This window comes from Antedon bifida, chromosome 9, assembly GCF_963402885.1.
Source record: "Antedon bifida chromosome 9, ecAntBifi1.1, whole genome shotgun sequence".
Lineage (NCBI taxonomy): Eukaryota > Metazoa > Echinodermata > Crinoidea > Comatulida > Antedonidae > Antedon > Antedon bifida.
The window spans coordinates 13,246,306-13,270,073 of record NC_136234.1 but is presented as its reverse complement, the minus strand read 5'-3'; the positions used below and the strand labels follow the sequence as shown (position 1 = coordinate 13,270,073).

At 33.6% G+C, this 23,768-nt stretch overlaps 2 protein-coding genes across 2 annotated transcripts in view; one reads left to right on the top strand and one right to left on the bottom strand.

Annotated features, from left to right (window-relative positions):
• LOC144852148 (uncharacterized) overlaps positions 1 to 9,859 on the top strand; it is an 83,994-nt gene extending 74,135 nt beyond the window's left edge. Inside the window, exons 15-16 of the mRNA XM_078709893.1 lie at positions 6,308 to 6,417; positions 8,909 to 9,859. Of these exons, the coding sequence (XP_078566019.1) occupies positions 6,308 to 6,417; positions 8,909 to 8,954 (156 nt within the window). The 3' untranslated portion in view covers positions 8,955 to 9,859. The remainder of the gene's footprint in view (positions 1 to 6,307; positions 6,418 to 8,908) is intronic.
• Positions 9,860 to 10,982: 1,123 nt separating this feature from the next.
• On the bottom strand, positions 10,983 to 15,752 carry LOC144852285 (uncharacterized). Its single transcript, XM_078710062.1, has 2 exons — positions 12,000 to 15,752; positions 10,983 to 11,499 (listed from the first exon to the last, which is right to left on the bottom strand). Exons 1-2 carry the CDS (start codon positions 15,750 to 15,752, stop codon positions 11,233 to 11,235), a joined length of 4,020 nt encoding a protein of 1,339 aa, XP_078566188.1. The 3' UTR covers positions 10,983 to 11,232.
• Positions 15,753 to 23,768: the final 8,016 nt, after the last annotated feature.

Genomic DNA, 23,768 nt, shown 5'->3' with positions numbered 1-23,768 from the left:
CACTAAATATTTAAAGTTTTAAAAAATCGACAAAAAAATCATATTGTACAGTACATGCTGAAATATTGACCACATGACCAAAATGAAAATGATTTTTACATCATATGATGGAACTGATCAAGAAAGTAATTACCAAAAGCAAATGAAATTAAATGTCTTTAATTTAAAATTTTATAATAATCTATGTAAAATACAAGAAAATATGAAACATATGAAAAGATATGCATGTTTTCTTGAGTTGTACATGTGTATCTATATTAAATCCAGGAAATTAGTTCATAAAGTGATTTAATAGTTAAATATTTTAACATCTTTTGATGTGCTATCAGTCACAGCTATCTTTCGTGGTCTGTTTGAGATTACACATATGCTCGGATAAGCAATTTTCCAGGTTTTTTTTCTTCTGAAAATTTCCTTTTTAAAGCAACCATTTTTATCATACAAATTTACTCCAAATTCTCCAGAGCTTAAAATGTTTTCCTCTTTATCCATTACCACACCATGAAGATAAGTTATTGATGATAGTGCTTTGATTTTTCTAGCTATTGTTTCATTTTCATCAAAAATTAGTACTCTGTTGTTTAGCCTGTCACAAACGATCAGATACCCATCTTTATTCAAAGTTATATGACATGGTTCTCTCATTTTAATTTCTTTTGAACCAATCTTCCCTAACAGATCACCATTATTAATATCAAATTTATAAACACAGTGAGCATTACAATCGGATACATACAAGACTTTATTTTCCTTGTTAACTGTTAAGCCAAATGGATATTTAAACATTCCTTCACCAAATTTGCGACTTTCTCGAAACTCATTATCACATAATATGACACAATTTGCGGAAGTACTAAATACCATTCTACCATCACTCATTTGATGCATTGCACGTATATTTTGAGTCAACTCTTTTTTGCCTCTAAATGATCCTGATTGGTCGAACTTCAATATCTCTTTGCTCTCACTTGATACTAATATACATCCATCCATGTCTATTGCAACATCCATGATCTTATACTTATTTTGATGCTCTTTATACTGTCCAATGTTATCAATGGTATGCACAAGTCCAAGAGGTTCCACTTTAATATGTACTGGAGATCCTTTAACCTGATAATCTCCAGCCATTATCTTCATCTGCCAATCGCCTTCACTATCACATATACCTGTTATTATGTGATCTCCACTTTCCCCATGCTTTACCATAGTGGATTCTTGATCAGATTTAGATGTCAGAATAGCGGTAAACTCACCCGCTTCAAGACTTGATACTTTAACTTTAAATCTTTGTCCCATTGCAACAGTAAATTCTGATTCTGCAATTGTGTAATTGGTATTAACCATTAGCACATCACCAATGCCATCTTGGTTTATCAAATCATGTATATGTGTAGATGGAACGAAATTAGGTGCAACACTTCTTCCGTGAAATATTTGATGAATACCACAAACCTTATCTTTAACATCAAGGATACCTGTCTTATAGTTTGAAAGAGTGTTAGATTCTTCTGGTTTGTCTAGTATTAAACTGACCGATTTAATTTTATTATCTACATAATCTCTCTTTCCATCAAGATCTTTAAATTGACCAGCAATATCTTCATCCATTGTTTTTTGCATTTCTTCAAGTTCTGTAATTAATTCCTTGATTTTTGATTGAACTACTTGAATAATTTTCTTCTCTTGAGCTTCAATAGCTTTTCTGCATAACTCCGTCCGATCTTTAATGTAAGAGGAATGTTCACTAATCAAATAAAAGGTTTCTTCCATATCCTTTTTAACTTCTTCAGCTATTTTAAGTACTTCAGTTGCCTCTTCATTAAAATTACAAATAGCAGACTTCATTTTAATCATTTCATGTTTTTGGTGACAATCCAGAAAATGTTCACAGTCTGTGCAAGCAGCTTTCTTGCAGGTTGAACAGAAGAAGTCGGATAGATTATGAGTAGAACACTTATTCTGTATCTCTTTGTTAGAAGCCATCTAGAAAATCAAAATAATTTGTTCTTGATTGTCAAACCACACTTTAAATTTGAGTAATTTTACACTGATATCTAATTATTACAGTATGCCAAAAAGCAGAAAAAAAAATCAATCAATATATTACTTGCATACATGTCTTCCGATATAACAAGTAGGAAGTACTTTTGCTAAGAGTTTGAATAAATCTTTTTCTTCAACTCTTCCTCACTTTCCCCTCCCCCACCTTTTAAACCATGATGGCTGCTGGCCTAGTTATGAAAATTGTTTACTTACTTTTGTTGAATACTTTGCTCTCCAAATGTTGAAAAAGATCTAAACGTTTATAGACACAACCTTGGCTATAACATATTACAAATTGAGATAATCTTAACTGCCAAAGTAAAAGGAAGTACAATAATTCTTGGTTTTAAACAATATTTGTAACAATGAACTTTGTACACTATTTCAATTTCTTTATTATCCATAAAAATACAAAGTCTGAGATAACTTTGTCTCAGAAAATGAAGTTTAAAATATATAAAAATATGAATATAAATCCAAAGGCAAATTACTGAACAAATGACAATGCTGTGGGTATCAGTGGCTGGATCTCAATGGAGATACAAAAAAAAAAGCGAAAAGCTAAATCAAAACGATAAGTAAAACACTAGCCCTTCATCAGTGCAAGTGAAGGAATTTGGATAACATCATAGTATAAAAGCTGGCAAGTGCTGCCTGGGTGGACAGGAAAAAAATATGAATATATATATTAGAAATAAAAATAAATATTGGCTACTTCATAATACTTTATTACACAACAAATTTGTTTCATATGCAAGCACTCATCAGGTGAAAAGTACACACATAACAAAATAAAAATGCAGAGGATGTAATTAAAAATTACAATATAATATTCAAAAAGAGTAGAGTGGTATACTGCACATTAGCTGCCACTGTACATTGGCTGCTGTGGGTCTGTGGAGTACATAGAGTACAGTTTATCGCGTTTAGAAGAACATTTTAAGAAAATACATGATAAGCTTCCATTGATAATTTTGTTGTATTATTATAAGTTAGAGAGTTGCAACCTCCGTCGGTTTTGTTAGGGCTAATGTGCAATGAAAATGCAAAGGGTGAGGAGCAGTTATCTATATGAAATCCAAAGAATTATTGAATAAAGTACTTAATTTAATAGTTAAATATTTTGACATCGTTTGTGCCGAAATTGGCCACCGCTATCTTTCGAGGTCTGTCCGAGATTACACAGATGCTTGCAAAAATAAGTTTCTTGCTGAATTCTCTGCAATAAATTTTCTTTTTACAATGTCCTTTTTTATCAAACAAGTGTATACCTATATGATCTACAATTAAAATGTTTTCCTCTTTATCCACTGCCACACCACAAGGGTATTGAATCCATGGTATTCCTTTTATTTCTCTTACTATTTTGTCATTATCATCAAAAATTAGTACTCTGCTGTTTTGGGCATCACAAACAATCAGATGTCCATCTTTGGTCAAAGCTATATGTTCTGGTCCTTTCAATATGTCTGATCCAATCTTTCCTACTAGAACACCATTGTTAATATTAAATTTATAAACACAATTAGCTCCACAATCAGATACATACAAGACTTCATTTTCCTTGTTAACTGTCAAGCCAAATGGATATGTTAATGTGACCTTCACCAAATTTATGAATTTCTTGAAACTTATCATCACATAATACAACACAGTTTGTGTTACTGATTACTATTCTACCATCACTCATTTGATGCATGGTCTGTACATTTTGTGTCATTTCTGTTTTAGCTTTAAATGAACCTGATTGGTCAAATTTTAGAACCTCTCTGCTACCACTTGATACTAATATACATCCATCTATGTCTACTTCAACATCCATAACACGATAGTTATTTTGATGGTCTTTATACTGTTCAATGTTATCAATAATTTGCACAAGTCCAAGAGGTTCCACCTTGATATTTACTGGTGATCCTTTGATCTCTACGTCTCCAGCACTGATCTTAATCTGAAAATTACCTTCATTATCACATCTACCTGGTATTATGTGTTCTCCACTTCCTTGGTGTTTGATCTTAATGACAGATTCTTGACAGAAGTCAGAAGTTAGAACAGCAGTTAATTCACCCTCTTCAAGACTTGATACTTTGACTTTAAATGTTTGTCTTGTTGCAACAGTAAATTGTCTATCTGATTCTGCAATTGTGTAATTGGTATTAACCATTAGCACTTCACCGATGTCAGTTTGGTTTATCAAACCATTTACATTAGTAGATGGAATAAAAATTGGTGTGACACTTTTTCCATGAAATAACTTACGAATACCACAAACCTTATCTTTAACATTAAGGATACTTGTCTTAGAGTTTGCAAGAGTTTTAGATTTTTTTGGTTGTTCTAGTATTAAATTTACCAATTTAATTTCATCATTAACTTGATCTCTCCGTGCATCAAGATCTTCAAATTGACCAGAAATATTGTTTTTTGCTTTTCTTCAAGTTCCAAAATCAATCCTTTAATTTTTGCTTGAACTGCTTGGATAAGTTTCTTCTCCTGAACCTCAATAGCTTTTCTGCATAAATCTACCTGATCTTTAAAGTGAGATAAATTCTCACTAATAGAATAAAAGGTTTCCTCCAAATCTTTTTTAACGTCCTCAGCTATTTTGAGTACTTCAGTTGCTTCTTGATTAAAATTATCAATAGCAGACTTCATTTTAATCATTTCATGTTTTTGCTGACAATCCAGAAAATGTTCACATTCTGTGCAAGCAGCTTTCTTGCAAGTTGAACAGAAGAACTCTAATTCTAGATTATGAGTAGAACACATCTGTACATCCTGGTTAGAAGCCATCTATAAATGAAAAATATTTCTTATTTATTTTCATATCTTTTATTATGAAATAATAATTGTTTGTGTACAAAACATTGCAATAGGGTTTTTACGATAGAGGGTAAGGGTGTGTACATTTTTACTGTAAATGTTGCTCTCTTTCCAGCCCGCGTTACAAGCAAAATTCTAAATCTGCACATTAATGTACAAACAGTCTAAATATTTTGTTTGCTTTTCTAAATCAATTTGCCAAAACACACTTACCAATATTAATTATTATATTAATTAAACCTTACACAAATATGAAAACCAGTCCACTGAGATAGTATACAAAGTTGAGTGTCATAGAGCTGCTTTTTTAATTTTTTATAGTAGAATTGTGAAAAGAGACTAGATGGTTATTAAAATTATTTAAAGAAGTTGTCATGGTAAAAATATGTATATAACTAGGTGTAACTATGTTTATTTGGTTCAACATAAAAGTTAAAATCCCCACTTAGTATTTGTTGGAACCAGATAAATGCTATACTATACATACACTTCTCCATGGTATGACCCATGAGCTGTTTATTAGACATGATCTGAGCTATAACCTGGTAAATTTTGTGTAATCTTTTCAACTCTGTGACTCAGCAGCCGTCAATACAATTTGCCTGAACAAAGTAGGCAGGTACAGTAGTTTTTATATGACAATGTTGAAGCAAATACATTGAAAGATCGGGACCCCTCAGGATACAAACCTCCGGGTTTAGAGGGTTATCCTTTGCTCCTACTCGTATACTACTCGTATCCTACTCCTACTTTGATGTATATATATTTATTTCTGTACCACTGTTATTTTTATATGAGCAAGAAATAAAAACAAACAAACAAACAAAAGAAATAGAAAAAAAATCAGATTTACTATACAAGAAGAGCAGGTACTTACTGCATTGGTTTATAGACACACTGCAACCACTTATTACCTCTTTCCGGACTGGTTTATAAACACTCAGAAACACTAACTACTACCACTTTGAATGAACTTTGACATTGCAATCATATCTATATCATATGTTTGAATTCCAGAAGAATACTGTAATCAGTTATTTTGATTATACATTGAAATCACACAATTTGTTTGTCATGGATGACAGGTTACCATTGAAATTTTTGTTGGTTTATTACAATAGGTTGATGATTGATGTTTTAAAAATATTACTTGGATAACCCATAACTTATTTTCAATGAACATTATAAATCAGCAAACCGGAACAAGTGGAACTTAACTAGAAAATAAATGTTTACTTGTTTCAAGTTTCAGTTTCTCTGATAAACACTTGAGCAATAATTAGAAATAAATTTATTTATTTTCTAGTTTTCTAATTTTGAGTTAATTGCTCAATAAACACTTAGCAATACATGTAAATTCATAAAAAAAAGTTGTTATCTACATTCAAGTCATAAATATTCATTATAGTTTTGTATTCATCTATTTTATGTATAGTCTTGTGACAGTGCGTTGACGAGCAGTGCAGCCAGTCTGTGTTTGGTAGAATTAGGCAAATACCTTGGTCCAAACATCTTGAAAGGGAGAGTTGAACAATACAATGCCAGGTAAGATAAGCTGTTTCTACAGTTATACTAACAAAGAAATTAACAATGATTTGGGAAATCTACACAGTTGTGATATAAATGCACAGAAATCTAGTATGCTCATAATCGCGACTTAATTGTACATATATATACGCAGCATGCACATTTTTATCTATGCTCATATTCACGACTTAATTGTACTATTATGTATGCAGCATGCACATTTTTATCTATGTTCATATTCGCAACTTTATTGTACAGTTATGAATACAGCATGCACATTTTTATCTATGTTCATATTCGCGACTTAATTGTACTATTATGTACGCAGCATGCACATTTTTATCTATGTTCATATTCGCGACTTAATTGTACTATTATGTATGCAGCATGCACATTTTTATCTATGTTCATATTCGCGACTTAATTGTACTATTATGTATGCAGAATACACATTTTTATCTATGTTCATATTCGCGACTTAATTGTACTATTATGTATGCAGCATACACATTTTTATCTATGCTCATATTCGCGACTTAATTGTACTATTATGTATGCAGCATGCACATTTTTATCTATGTTCATATTCGCGACTTAATTGTACAGTTATGAACGCAGCATGCACATTTTTATCTATGTTCATATTCGCGACTTAATTGTACAGTTATGAACGCAGCATGCACATTTTTATCTATGCTCATATTCGCGACTTAATTGTACTATTATGTATGCAGCATGCACATTTTTATCTATGCTCATATTCGCAACTTAATTGTACAGTTATGAACGCAGCATGCACATTTTTATCTATGCTCATATTCGCGACTTAATTGTACTATTATGTATGCAGCATGCACATTTTTATCTATGTTCATATTCGTGACTTAATTGTACTATTATGTATGCAGCATGCACATTTTTATCTATGTTCATATTCGCGACTTAATTGTACTATTATGTACGCAGCATGCACATTTTTATCTATGTTCATATTCGCGACTTAATTGTACTATTATGTATGCAGCATGCACATTTTTATCTATGTTCATATTCGTGACTTAATTGTACTATTATGTATGCAGCATGCACATTTTTATCTATGTTCATATTCGCGACTTAATTGTACTATTATGTACGCAGCATGCACATTTTTATCTATGTTCATATTCGCGACTTAATTGTACAGTTATGAACGCAGCATGCACATTTTTATCTATGTTCATATTCGCAAATTAATTGTACAGTTATGAACGCAGCGGAATACCCATTTTTATCTATGTTCATATTCGCGACTTAATTGTACAGTTATGAACGCAGCATGCACATTTTTATCTATGTTCATATTCGCGACTTAATTGTACAGTTATGAACGCAGCGGAATACCCATTTTTATCTATGTTCATATTCGCGACTTAATTGTACAGTTATGAACGCAGCATGCACATTTTTATCTATGTTCATATTCGCGACTTAATTGTACAGTTATGAACGCAGCATACCCATTTTTATCTATGTTCATATTCGCGACTTAATTGTACATATCTATACGCAGCATGCACATTTTTATCTATGCTCATATTCGCGACTTAATTGTACTATTATGTATGCAGCATGCACATTTTTATCTATGTTCATATTCGCGACTTAATTGTACAGGTATGAACGCAGCATGCACATTTGTATCTATGTTCATATTCGCGACTTGTACATATCTATACGCAGCATGCACATTTTTATCTATGTTCATATTCGCAACTTTATTGTACAGTTATGAATACAGCATGCACATTTTTATCTATGTTCATATTTGCGACTTAATTGTACTATTATGTACGCAGCATGCACATTTTTATCTATGTTCATATTTGCAACTTTATTGTACTATTATGTACGCAGCATGCACATTTTTATCTATGTTCATATTTGCAACTTAATTGTACAGTTATGAACGCAGCATGCACATTTTTATCTATGTTCATATTGGCAACTTAATTGTACAGTTATGAATACAGCATGCACATTTTTATCTATGTTCATATTCACGACTTAATTGTACAGTTATGAACGCAGCATGCACATTTTTATCTATGTTCATATTTGCAACTTAATTGTACAGTTATGAACGCAGCGGAATACCCATTTTTATCTAGAGTTCCTAATGCAAGCAGTGAAGGCCAGATTAACTATGGATTAGCGAACACTACTTCTTTATGCATGAATTTGACACAAGCAATTAAACAAACACGACCATAATCAGTAATTTCTATTTTAAACATTCAGTATTATTACTATACCTATTATCTGTAATACAAGTTGCTCTTGTACGTGTAGCAGATAATTTTGGTGTGTAGTGCCGGACCTCAACTAGAAAAATATACTGTTACTGATTTATTGGATAGGAAAATAAATTCCCTGTTATGTGATCAGCAGAAATATGAGAATTTACATTTATACATATTATAACGCCCTTTTATGCAGTATTCACATACAATTTTATTTTCATGTTTAGTTATTTGGATAAGCTTCTTGCAAACCAGTTCTCAGGATGCTTCTAAAAGCTGTTGAATATTGAGTTTACCTTGGTAAATGAAGTAATGTATGAAAAGGCAAAAAAACGCAGGTTTTTATGAGACGTAATATGTAGGATGTAAAACTAAGCAAACAATTTATTATCTACATTAATTTTAACTTTACATAAACACAAGTTCTACGTACATTATTAAGCTGGTTTTAAACTAAATAGATTAATTTGCATATATTATAAATCATAGCCCAACAAATATTGAATTAAACAGGTTTAAATAATTGCATTAAACAGGTTTAAATAATTGCATTAAACAGGTTTAAATAATTGCATTAAACAGCTTTAAATAGTTGCAATAAACAGGTTTAAATAATTGCAATAAACAGGTTTTTAAGTAGTTACTGCAATAATTGCAGTATAACAATTTTGACATCGTTTCTAATTATTATGAGTAGCATTTATATTTATTAAATTCCTCAGTAATAACTCATATTTTTATGTTACCAATCACATCTATGCAATTTGCACCAAATAATTAGGCAAGTTTCTTATTATGTCTCACCAGATAAAGTTCTGTTAAATAGTATTAGAAACTAATTGTATTTGAAAATAATATAAAGATTATTGTTTGACATAGTACGAACAAACTAATATCAATGAAAAATCATGATGGTTTTTACTGTATGAAAATATTTGGATTAAATACATTCATAATATAATAATATATAATGTATGATATATAATATGATATAATATATATTAATATAATATAATTATGTTAAATTACTAATGATATGCATGACCTAATTTACCTCTAATTGTATGTAGAAATAATGCTATAGAATAAATTGCACTTATTGTTATTGTTAAAGTGCTACTCATTAAAATGTGTATGTCAAAATAAATAAATAATACAACGCTACTATCGAATCAGATGTTCATTGTAGAAGAATGATATTTAGCTGTTATTTTGAAGATTAAACTAGTACAGACAAAATACTCTTTGCCCAACGGCCATCCCCACCGATTCCTTTTTGTAATACAACTAATACTAATAATATCCTGGATTTATAAAGCACCTAATGAAACCCCTAAGCACTGTACATACCCCGGCCATTTTTTATCAAACATGTATGGAAACATACTCCCATAATACAGCTACCCATTTGTACACATGGAAAACTTAAGTAAAGTGTCTTGCCCAATGATACAAGGAATGCACCTTCAGTAGTCTTACAATTGTAAATAAATAAATCAGCTAAGCTGTAATGAAGAAGAGACTTAACCTAGAATTCTTAATCTACAAGAGGAAGATTGAAAAAATGCATTCTACAAAATTTTAGGCAATAAACATTTGTATTTGTCCAGACCATTGGGTGTCCACTCAACTGTATATAGTACTAGGTCCACTAAAGTTTTTGTTTATTGTTTTACCACACACAATATAAAACAATAATGAATGGAGAAATAAACATAATTGAGATATTAATAGTTTAATTTCTTAAATATGCGTGCGGATAGAGACCAAAATATGTTTTTTAAAAAACTTAAAAGCGTGGTCACCAGTTATATAAAAACAAAATTAGCACCAAACAAGAAACAGTTACTAGTGTCATCACAAACAATGCAATACAATGGGTAATGTTCATTAACATATAAGCCAATAATAACCCTACGTCAAGACACTGACCTCTTGTCAGCGATGAACTGACGAACTCTCGTCAGAGATGGACTGACGACCTCTCGTCAGAGATGAACCGACGACCTCTCGTTAGAGATGAACTGAAGACCTCTCGTCAGAGATGGACTGACGACCTCTCGTCAGAAATAAACTGACGAACTCTCGTCAGAGATGAACTGACGAACTCTCATCAGAGATGAACTGACGAACTCTCATCACAGATGAACTGACGACCTCTCGTCAGAAATGAACTGACGACCTCTCGTCAGAGATGAACTGACGACCTCTCGTCAGAGATGAACTAACGACCTCTCGTCAGAGATGAACTGACGACCTCTCGTCAGAGATGAACTGACGACCTCTCGTCAGAGATGAACTGACGACCTCTCGTCAGAGATGAACTGAAGACCTCTCGTCAAAGATAAACTGACGACCTCTCGCCAGAGATGAACTGACGAAGTCAAGTTTGTTAGCTAGACGAAACTCTTTTGACGTAAGTTAAGTTTATTACCTAATAACCCAAGCGATTTTGTAAGCTCTCGGGTCACACGAGTATAGTTTTATGGCTTCTAAGTTATTTCTCTCAATATTGTCTTTTCTGAAACTTTTATTGATAGAAAGTTTGGTCCTATAAGTTGTTAGTGTCTGTCACTTTTGTAGGTTTCGATTCATTGGACCTGCCTCTAGATTTCAATTTATGTTCTTCAGTTGAACTTTGGTGTAAACCTTTACGATTTCGAAGTACCGTCAACATAGTGTGATTAGCGTTGAATGCGATGGTGATAAAAAGTCCCTGTAGCGTGTTGAGTACAATAAAGATATACCAGATTGCTATATGATCAACGAAAGAGGCAAGGAATCCAAATGTCCAAGTTAAGCCCATTATGGTGGAAATCTGTAAGACAAGAAAAAACATTTACAGTTAGGGCAAAGTTTGTTGTTTCGGCAACAAATCTTTAGAGGGAACATTATGAGTTTAGTAAAGAAAACATTGTCGGCAATATGGCGATGATGTGCTTTAATAAACTGCTGTAAAGACTGCTTGAGGTTACTGGAAAGTTGGAGACGAATTCTTTCTCTCTAGAAACTAGTAAATCACATTAGAATTTTGTGATAAGGACGTGCATAATAATGTAGGTATATAGGGAGAAGTGAGAGGTTAGATTTCAGACCGAAGAAGGAATGATCATTTGTGAAATTAGGTCGAAACAAAGAATTCTACCGAATAGGCGAAATATTCCAACACCAATATCTTACATAATTTGAGAAAGACATAGACAAATTAGCTACATTGTTTGTATATATTTTGAATATAACGTATTATCATGCATAGCTATCAATTTGTTTTACAATTGTGATTTTATTTCTACCAAATGTACTGCATATTAAGCTTACCCTGATATATATTTTCAATTCCGTTGATATCTTGTTTCCTGTTGATATGTTCGTCTGAATCTCTGCTGTAGACTGTTTTACTTTCCGAATCCTGTATATAATACAGATGAACAAACCAAAATTGGCAATAATGACCAAAGCGATCGGCAACCCAAACACAATAAGACTAGCAAATTCATCACGAATCCAACAAACAGATTCGTCGCCATACTTGAAGTAAAACCGTGGGAAATCTGAAGACTGGATGGCTAAAAGAATGCTGACGAAAACCGCTGGAATGCACCAGCTGTACAGGAAGTATCTTCTGTACATAAGTCTGTTCTGGTCTGTGTCGCGAACTGTGAGCTGAATCGAATTTAAGATGCGAAACAAATCGATTGCCATTGAGTTCATCCAGAGAAAGGCTACTAACCAGATGTAATGGAGAAAAGCCGCCGCCGCACTACAAGCTGTCACGTTGCCACGAAAATAACCCAATAGTAGAGTAAACAACTGGGCGATAAAAAGAGCGAAAGACAAATTCATTACAATCCTTCCGGAATGAGTCCGCAGCTCTTTTACTACACATCGTATTGTAAATGTGAAGAACAAACCAATCAGAGAAAGAATAACCCCGATCATATTTACAACTAGTAGTGTGTCAGAATAAACAAATATAACTGTCGTAAGCGGTTCTGGTTTTTGATTAAAGAACGAACAAACAAGTACAGTGCCATTTTCTGTTAGACTGTACTCTCCAGAAGTGAATACTTTTCCAGTGGCCTGGTGCATTATTGTTGTGTTATTACTTTCCATCGCAAATGAATTGTAGTCCAGTTCAATCAATGGACAAGAGCCCGTAACGGAAGTATCAATACATGTGTTCAGCGTCAAACTTACGCATACATTAGAATCATTTTGGATGTCAAAGGTCAGTTCTAATATATAACCATCAATTGGCACCTGTATTGATTCCTTGTCGTTTTGAATCGTCCTTGTACCGTTCAAATTGATCACATTGTTTGCAGACATTGTGTTAGTGACGCATTCAGTGGTTGTGGACTGGTTTCCAAAGCAGTTATGTACTAAGTTAACCAAAGTCATTCCTTTTTTAGCGTAAACCGATTTTGTAACAACTGACGACAAATAAACAATATCTAAACAGTCGGATGTCATGAAATCCATGCTAAGGAATGGATTAGGCGATATATTCTGGTTGAAAACGATTATGTTAGTTCCTACTGTACTTTCAAGTAAATGATCTATCAAGCTTTCTTCGGTAGAATTATGATCTCCAGTTACATAATTTACATTCAGAGTTTGTTCTTTACTTTGACACAAGCAGAAGAGTTCAGATAGCATACCTGGAGGTTTGGTATTACATTTAGTGGAAGCAGGTCTGTTTATATCCGAGTTAGGCGTATCCCTTAATGGATTCTGACTAGGCACACACGTTGCTTCAACAGACAGCGTATAACCAACAGGGCACTTTAAGTCTATACATTCTTTCTTGATAAAATCGTACACTTGCTTTGTGTTGCATATTATCGGACTTTCAGTGTATTTAATATATTCAGAATTCAAGCTTATTTTACCGTTTCCAAAGTTAACGAGAACATCTAACGTCGTGAAAGAAGTTCCTGGTCCCGGTTTCGTTCCTGTTCCCGTACAATATGTACCAGAGCAACCACCAAGATCTGGATATAAACTAGGAGGACCAATGGGGACAACAGGAAGCACACGACCTTTTTTCCCGGGATCACCATCTTCACCAGGTAACCCAATACGACCGGAAACGCCAGGTCTACCCGGTTCACCGTCTAAACCATCTAAGCCTGACTTTCCTGTTAACCCAATTTCACCACCTGGACCAGGTACACCAGGAAAACCTGGTGGACCAGGCCTACCGTTTCCAGGTCGACCAGGTGGACCTGGTGCACCTTTTGGCCCCTGTTTACCAGGTGAACCTGGTTTGCCAGGTGGACCACGTTTTCCTGGTAGACCCAGTGAACCTGGTTTACCTGGTGAACCTGATAAACCTTGTGCACCGAGTGGGCCCATTTCACCAGTGTGTCCTTTTATACCAGGCTCACCAAATAAACCACGGTCACCCTTTGTACCAAGACGGCAATCGGGTCCCGGTGGACCGTGACGACCCGGTGGACCACGTAAACCTTTTGACCCTCTGATACCTTTTTTACCAGGAAAGCCATCGAAGCCAGGTATACCAGGTAAACCTTCTGGACCAGGTTGGCCTTTTACACCAGGTATACCAGGTTTACCTATTGGACCAGTAAAACCTGGTAAACCAGGCTCACCTGGCATACCAGGCTCACCAGGTGGACCAGGTGAACCAATTTGTCCTTGTGTACCAGGTGAGCCTGGTAGACCAGGTGGCCCAGATGGACCAGGTTTACCACGTATACCAGGTAAACCAACATCACCTTTTGCGCCAGGATACCCTGGTCTACCAGGATAACCCTTTTGTCCAGGCTGGCCTGGTTGAATAGGAAAACTCCATGTCTCAGGAATGTCTCTGCGACTAATTCGGTGATCTTCAAATTGATCACTTTGACTATGGCCCCGATATGAACAAGAGCGACCTTCTTCACCCGGATGACCTTTTGAACCAGGTGAACCATCTAATCCTTGAGAACCATTGATTCCAACCAAACCCATACGACCTGGAAGTCCTGGTATACCTGGTGGGCCTCGGATGCCTTTTACACCGGGTGGACCATCTGGACCCGGAGGGCCTTGACTTTCTAAATCAGAAACGCCATCTGGACCTGGTGGACCTGGTGGACCTGGTGGACCTGGTAATCCTGGTGGACCATCTTGACCCGGAAGACCAGGACTACCTTCTGGACCAGGTCGTCCTCTAAAACCCGGTGGACCAGGCTCTCCATCGTGACCCATTATACCAGGTTCACCAGGAATACCCTTTGGACCAGGTTCACCAAGTTCACCCTTTGGACCAGGTGGCCCTTTTCTAAACAGTACCTGTTGACAACTGTATTCATTTAAATAGCCATTGCAAATTACACAATGTGGATTTTTATAAGGCTGTGAACCAACATACACAGTGGCGGAATAAGCAGAACAACCGAGTTTAATCTGTTCATCCACGATGCCGTAGGAACAGGTTTCTTTTCCTAACATGCAGGGACGTGGTCGCTTTCTATATACTGGAGGTGTGTATTTATATGATTGACAGAATACATCTTGTCCAAGAAGTTTTTCATGCAACGTGTGTTTCGTAACGTTAGATGTACTTATTTTAGAGTCGTCATCGGATGCTTTGTGAACATCACCTTCATCACAAGAAACAGACATGCGCCAGGCGACTAAGTCTGTAGTCTGCACTCCATGACACGATGCACAATAAAAGTTTCTATAAACGTTTCCGTAATGATCTGTTACGGGAATTTGCTCTATGATCTTTTGTTGTTCTGGATGTTCACATTTCCTAATGATTTCTTCGGTTGTTGTGTTTATGCAATTAGAAATAACATGATAGCCCGTATCTATTGTCGTTGAATCCGTATTCAAACACTCTGTCTTGTTTTCCAAAGACATATCCTCTTTTGGAACTTCTGTCCTGGAAATGTTTTCGCATTTATCTGTAAAATCGTAACAGCAGTCTCTAAACATTGAGCATTGTGCATCGCAGCTGCATTTTGTGGTTCCACCATTCAAAATGGATCCGCATCGGTTATCACATGATGAACTTGGTAGGCAGATACGGATATCTTGTCCGTATATATGTTCCATTCCTTAAGCATAAAAGAAAACATGTAATGTATATTAATTTCATGTGCATTAAAAAATTCGATATAATTGATCAAATGATGACGTCACAAAAATATATAGATTGTAAAAAAATATCCGATTGGTTAAAAAGTATTTAAAAATGAGTAAAACTATATACATTATCAAATAGCAGTAAGAAAATGCATACATCTATTATCAATACATTTAGAAATTTAACTTGCGTTTGGAATTATTAATACACCAAAAATTGGTTACCTTTATAATTACAACACTCCATAGAGGAGAATTAGTTCCGCATTGGATTATAATTAATTTCATACTCCACTCGATTGTCCATTGCTTCTCACTTTTAGAAAATTCAAATTACAGTACCGCAACCATAGAGGTTTTTGTTAGAAAACTTCACTCTTCCCTGGCCACGAACAAATCAAACAATACTATTTTATGTAATTGCAAATATGACAAATTTGACAATTTATACTTACTGTAATCGGAATCGGTGTTCGCAGGCGATATAGCGTATAATATGAGAACAAATACTTGGTAATAATAAGTGGCATATCTAACTTGAGTAACATTTCCAAATATAGACATTTTTCCTATAAACAAGAAGAGTTTACACTGTTTAGTATGACAGGGTCATTGTATGATGATAATATTTATTAAATTTTAATTTATGCGAGTATGATAATGATTATAATTTGGAGAATCGTCCTTCATGGTAGGATTAACGTGAAGGTTATTGGACGAGGACGTAAATATAGACATGATCGAACAGTCTTGTGGAAATAATATTATAGACCTATTTTGTTGATGAAAACATCCAAAAATGCAGATTAAACCGTTAAAAATGAAAAATTGTGGAAATCATTATCAACTTAATTTTTATCAAGTGTAGAAATTAATGTGAATCTAATGTGTTTGTAAATGTACCGAAATATAAATGTTTCACCGGAGAATAGTAATATTATTTTCTCTTTCTTCTTTCTTCCGTGATTTCATATTAAAAAAAAGTGCACAAGAATTATCAAGAAAAACTATTTTTAAATAGTTAAAACAACTTCCTCGTAAATATACAACGTATCTTTGGAAAAAATTTTAAATATACTAGTACCCTTATATATCTGTACATATAACTGGTTGAATTCTTTAACAAAACAATGGGATATTTAATCTCACGATGCGAAACGTTTACGATAGTAGGTCTACCGTACTCTCTACTCTATATTAAAATTAGACAATAATTCTAATGGAAACTCTTTATAGAAGGATGGTATAGAATTTCCATTATAATTATAAATTTTAGGCTAGGTTATGACCTTCTCCGGAAGGGGCTTGCTCCTCACGGAAGTAGTACGGGTTCCGGGTGTCCCAATAATTTGTACCGCTCCTCAGATTATGGACCGAGTATAGGTCCATAGTCAGATTATTAAATGGTCAACTGTTTCATCACTTTGCGGTTTCAAAATGATGAATTGATCTCAATTGTTATGTTATCTTGAAGTAATAAATGATTATTTGGGAAAATATGCCTACATGTGCCCCAACCATTCCTTTTACATTTACCGTATAACTAATGGTAATTGAATTTTACCCATTATACGGTTTAATTAAACATAATATTGTTCTAGTAAACTATTTGTTATTCAAAGTTAATTTACATACTACAGGGGACTTAATTAGCAAATATATGCCTACATTTGCACTGAGCCCGAATGCATTTTTTTCTGCATTCCGTTTGGTAGCCGGAGAAAAGTCCGTATCAACACAAGCGTATACGTTTTGTACGGAATGTATTCTTAAACACTACACCCATTTTAGGCTACGATGTTTTTATCATCAGGCCACCAGTACTGAAATACAGGCGCAATGTACAGTTTTTTTGACCATATTTCATGAGGGTGATCCAGCAATTGCTGATCATTATGGACCCTCAGAGCTTCTCAAGCCAAACATATACACAAGATTCTCTACATAAACAAAGTCTTATTACAAGTCTTTAGGAGTGTGGAGTTGTAATTTTTCTTTAGAAAAAATCCTGATATGTGACGGGACTTGAACCCAGGACCCTTGGAGTGGTAGCCAAGCATCATAACCACCAAGCCACAACTCCACTCATATCTAGCAAAAGCGACGAAACATGCAACCTTACCTTTAAAATTTACCGTAGTTGTGACGCACATCGTGGAATACTTTCCTAAAGCGACTGTTGAAGAAGCAGGCACAATATCATTTTACTGAATGAATGACCTTGATAAGAACTTCCGCAAACCATACTTCTAGATATTACCAGTATTAGTTTTTCATTTATTATTAGAAATTTCGTATTTTGGAATTTATTTGCCGCTACAAGCGGTCTTCTGCCTTCATTTTTGGCAATCATGCGAAGCAAGAAAACAAAATGACTATAAAAAATATATCATAATTGAATTGTTAAAAAAAAAGTAGCCAAATTTCGACCCTTTTATTATTCGACATGACTGGTTACTATATCATTGACATTTATCGAAAAATAAAAAGGTCGAAATTTGGCTGTTTTTGAAAAAAATCCTTGTACAGAAAGGGTCGAAAATTAGCCAGTTTTCGACCCTTTTATTTTTTGACATAAATGTTTACTATAGCATAATAAACATGCGCAGAGTCGAATATAGGGTCCTGCGCATGTCAATTATGCTATAGTAACCAGTTTTATCGAAAATAAAAAGGTCAAAATTTGGCTATTTTTGGAAAAAATCCCTGTACTATAGTACAGGAAAATTTTCTAAAATTAGCCAATTTTCGACCCTTTTATTTTTTGACATAAATGTTTACTATAGCATAATAAACATGCGCAGAGTCGAATATAGAGTTCTGCGCATGTCAATTATGCTATAGTAACCAGTTTTATCGAAAATAAAAAGGTCGAAATTTGGCTATTTTTGGAAAAAATCCCTGTACTATAGTACAGGAAAATTTTTGAAAATTTGCCAATTTTCGACCCTTTTATTTTTTGACGTAAATATTTACTATAGCATAATGAAAATGCGCAGAGCCAAAAATAGGGTTCTGCGCATGTTTATTATGCTATAGTAACCAGTTTTATCGACCAATAAAAAGGTCGAAATTTGGCTATTTTTTGAAAATTTTCGACACTTTTATTTGTTGACATAAATTGTTACTATAGCATAATAAACATGTGCAGAGTCATATATAGGGTTCTGCGCATGTCAATTATGCTATAGTAACCAGTTTTATCGAAAAATAAGAAGGTCAAAATTTGGCTATTTTTGGAAAAATTCCCTGTACTATAGTACAGGAAAATTTTCGTAAATTAGCCAATTTTCGACCCTTTTATTTTTTGACATAAATATTTACTATAGCATAATAAACATGCGCAGAGTCGAAAATAGGGTTCTGCGCATGTTTATTATGCAATAGTAACCAGTTTTATCGAAAAATAAAAAGGTCGAAATTTGGCTATTTTTGGAAAAAATCCCTGTACTATAGTACAGGAAAATTTCCGTAAATTAGCCAATTTTCGACACTTTTATTTTTTGACATAAATGGTTACTATAGCATAATAAACATGCGCAAAGTCGAATATAGGTTTCTGCGCATGTCAATTATGCTATAGTAACCAGTTTTATCGAAAAATAAAAAGGTCGAAATTTGGCTCTTTTTGGAAAAAATCCCTGTACTATAGTACAGGAAAATTTTCGTAAATAAGCCAATTTTCGACCCTTTTATTTTTTGACATAAATGGTTACTATAGCATAATAAACATGCGCAGAGTCGAATATAGGGTTCTGCGCATGTCAATTATGCTATAGTAACCAGTTTTATCGAAAAATAAAAAGGTCGAAATTTGGCTATTTTTGGAAAAAATCCCTGTACTATAGTACAGGAAAATTTTCGAAAATTTGCCAATTTTCGACCCTTTTATTTTTTGACATAAATGGTTACTATAGCATAGTACACATGCGCAGAGTCGAATATAGGGTCCTGCGCATGTCAATTATGCTATAGTAACCAGTTTTATCGATGGTTACTATAGCATAGTACACATGCGCAGAGTCGAATATAGGGTCCTGCGCATGTCAATTATGCTATAGTAACCAGTTTTATCGAAAATAAAAAGGTCGAAATTTGGCTATTTTTGGAAAAAACCCCTTACTATAGTACAGGAAAATTTTCTAAAATTAGCCAATTTTCGACCCTTTTATTTTTTGACGTAAATATTTACTATAGCATAATAAACATGCGCAGAGTCGAAAATAGGGTTCTGCGCATGTTTATTATGCAATAGTAACCAGTTTTATCGAAAAATAAAAAGGTCGAAATTTGGCTATTTTTGGAAAAAATCCCTGTACTATAGTACAGGAAAATTTTCGTAAATTAGCCAATTTTCGACACTTTTATTTTTTGACATAAATGGTTACTATAGCATAATAAACATGCGCAGAGTCGAATATAGGTTTCTGCGCATGTCAATTATGCTATAGTAACCAGTTTTATCGAAAAAAAAAAAGGTCGAAATTTGGCTCTTTTTGGAAAAAATCCCTGTACTATAGTACAGGAAAATTTTCGTAAATAAGCCAATTTTCGACCCTTTTATTTTTTGACATAAATGGTTACTATAGTATAATAAACATGCACAGAGTCGAATATAGGGTTCTGCGCATGTCAATTATGCTATAGTAACCAGTTTTATCGAAAAATAAAAAGGTCGAAATTTGGCTATTTTTGGAAAATATCCCTGTACTATAGTACAGGAAAATTTTCTAAAATTAGCCAATTTTCGACCCTTTTATTTTTTGACAAATGTTTACTATAGCATAATAAACATGCGCAGAGTCGAATATAGGGTTGTGCGTATGTCAATTATGCTATAACCAGTTTTATCGAAAATAAAAAGGTCGAAATTTGGCTATTTTTGGAAAAAATCCCTGTACTATAGTACAGGAAAATTTTCGAAAATTTGCCAATTTTCGACCCTTTTATTTTTTGACATAAATGTTTACTATAGCATAATAAACATGAGCAGAGTCGAATATAGGGTCCTGCGCATGTCAATTATGCTATAGTAACCAGTTTTATCGAAAATAAAAAGGTCAAAATTTGGCTATTTTTGGAAAAAATCCCTGTACTATAGTACAGGAAAATTTTCTAAAATTAGCCAATTTTCGACCCTTTTATTTTTTGACATAAATGTTTACTATAGCATAATAAACATGCGCAGAGTCGAATATAGGGTTCTGCGCATGTCAATTATGCTATAGTAACCAGTTTTATCGAAAATAAAAAGGTCGAAATTTGGCTTTTTTTGGAAAAAATCCCTGTACTATAGTACAGGAAAATTTTCGAAAATTTGCCAATTTTCGACCCTTTTATTTTTTGACGTAAATATTTACTATAGCATAATGAAAATGCGCAGAGCCGAAAATAGGGTTCTGCGCATGTTTATTATGCTATAGTAACCAGTTTTATCGACCAATAAAAAGGTCGAAATTTGGCTATTTTTTGAAAATTTTCGACACTTTTATTTGTTGACATAAATTGTTACTATAGCATAATGAAAATGCGCAGAGTCGAAAATAGGGTTCTGCGCATGTTAATTATGCTATAGTAACCAGTTTTATCGAAAAATAAGGAGGTCAAAATTTTTCTATTTTTGGAAAAATTCCCTGTACTATAGTACAGGGAAATTTTCGAAAATTAGCCAATTTTCGACCTTTTAATTTTTTGACATAAATGGTTACTATAGCATAATAAACATGCGCAGAGTCGAATATAGGGTTCTGCGCATGTCAATTATGCTATAGTAACCAGTTTTATCGAAAAATAAAAAGGTCGAAACTATAGTACAGGAAAATTTTCGAAAATTAGCCAATTTTCTACCCTTTTATTTTTTGACATAAATGGTTACTATAGCATAATAAACATGCGCAGAGTCGAATATAGGGTTCTGCGCATGTCAATTATGCTATAGTAACCAGTTTTATCGAAAAATAAAAAGGTCGAAATTTGGCTATTTTTGGAAAAAATCCCTGTACTATAGTACAGGGAAATTTTCGAAAATTAGTCAATTTTCGACCCTTTTATTTTTTGACATAAATGGTTACTATAGCATAATAAACATGCGCAGAGTCGAATATAGGGTTCTGCGCATGTCAATTATGCTATAGTAACCAGTTTTATCGAAAAATAAGAAGGTCAAAATTTTTCTATTTTTGGAAAAATTCCCTGTACTATAGTACAGGAAAATTTTCGTAAATTAGCCAATTTTCGACCCTTTTATTTTTTGACATAAATGGTTACTATAGCATAATAAACATGCGCAGAGTCGAATATAGGGTTCTGCGCATGTCAATTATGCTATAGTAACCAGTTTTATCGAAAAATAAAAAGGTCGAAATTTGGCTATTTTTGGAAAAAATCCCTGTACATAGTACAAGGAAATTTTCGAAAATTAGCCAATTTTCGACCCTTTTATTTTTTGACATAAATGGTTACTATAGCATAATAAACATGCGCAGAGTCGAATATAGGGTTCTGCGCATGTCAATTATGCTATAGTAACCAGTTTTATCGAAAAATAAGGAGGTCAAAATTTTTCTATTTTTGGAAAAATTCCCTGTACTATAGTACAGGGAAATTTTCGAAAATTAGCCAATTTTCGACCTTTTAATTTTTTGACATAAATGGTTACTATAGCATAATAAACATGCGCAGAGTCGAATATAGGGTTCTGCGCATGTCAATTATGCTATAGTAACCAGTTTTATCGAAAAATAAAAAGGTCGAAACTATAGTACAGGAAAATTTTCGAAAATTAGCCAATTTTCTACCCTTTTATTTTTTGACATAAATGGTTACTATAGCATAATAAACATGCGCAGAGTCGAATATAGGGTTCTGCGCATGTCAATTATGCTATAGTAACCAGTTTTATCGAAAAATAAAAAGGTCGAAATTTGGCTATTTTTGGAAAAAATCCCTGTACTATAGTACAGGGAAATTTTCGAAAATTAGTCAATTTTCGACCCTTTTATTTTTTGACATAAATGGTTACTATAGCATAATAAACATGCGCAGAGTCGAATATAGGGTTCTGCGCATGTCAATTATGCTATAGTAACCAGTTTTATCGAAAAATAAGAAGGTCAAAATTTTTCTATTTTTGGAAAAATTCCCTGTACTATAGTACAGGAAAATTTTCGTAAATTAGCCAATTTTCGACCCTTTTATTTTTTGACATAAATGGTTACTATAGCATAATAAACATGCGCAGAGTCGAATATAGGGTTCTGCGCATGTCAATTATGCTATAGTAACCAGTTTTATCGAAAAATAAAAAGGTCGAAATTTGGCTATTTTTGGAAAAAATCCCTGTACATAGTACAAGGAAATTTTCGAAAATTAGCCAATTTTCGACCCTTTTATTTTTTGACATAAATGGTTACTATAGCATAATAAACATGCGCAGAGTCGAATATAGGGTTCTGCGCATGTCAATTATGCTATAGTAACCAGTTTTATCGAAAAATAAAAAGGTCGAAACTATAGTACAGGAAAATTTTCGAAAATTAGCCAATTTTCGACCCTTTTATTTTTTGACATAAATGGTTACTATAGCATTATAAACATGCGCAGAGTCGAATATAGGGTTCTGCGCATGTTAATTATGCTATAGTAACCAGTTTTATCGAAAAATAAAAAGGTCGAAATTTGGCTATTTTTGGAAAAAATCCCTGGGAAATATTCGAAAATTAGCCAATTTTCGACCCTTTTATTTTTTGACATAAATGGTTACTATAGCATAATAAACATGCGCAGAGTCGAATATAGGGTTCTGCGCATGTCAATTATGCTATGGTAACCAGTTTTATCGAAAAATAAAAAGGTCGAAATTTGGCTATTTTTGGAAAAAATCCCTGAACTATAGTACAGGAAAATTTTCTAAAATTAGCCAATTTTCGACCCTTTAAATTTTTAACATAAATGGTTACTATAGCATAGTAAACATGCGCAGAGTCA

Excerpts from the sequence above, each read along its gene's own strand:
- LOC144852285 (XM_078710062.1), bottom strand. The coding sequence starts at position 15,752 with ATGGAACATATATACGGACAAGATATCCGTATCTGCCTACCAAGTTCA. Across the intron at positions 11,500-11,999 it reads AATTGAAAATATATATCAGG|ATTTCCACCATAATGGGCTT; the intron begins GTAAGCTTAATA and ends CTTGTCTTACAG.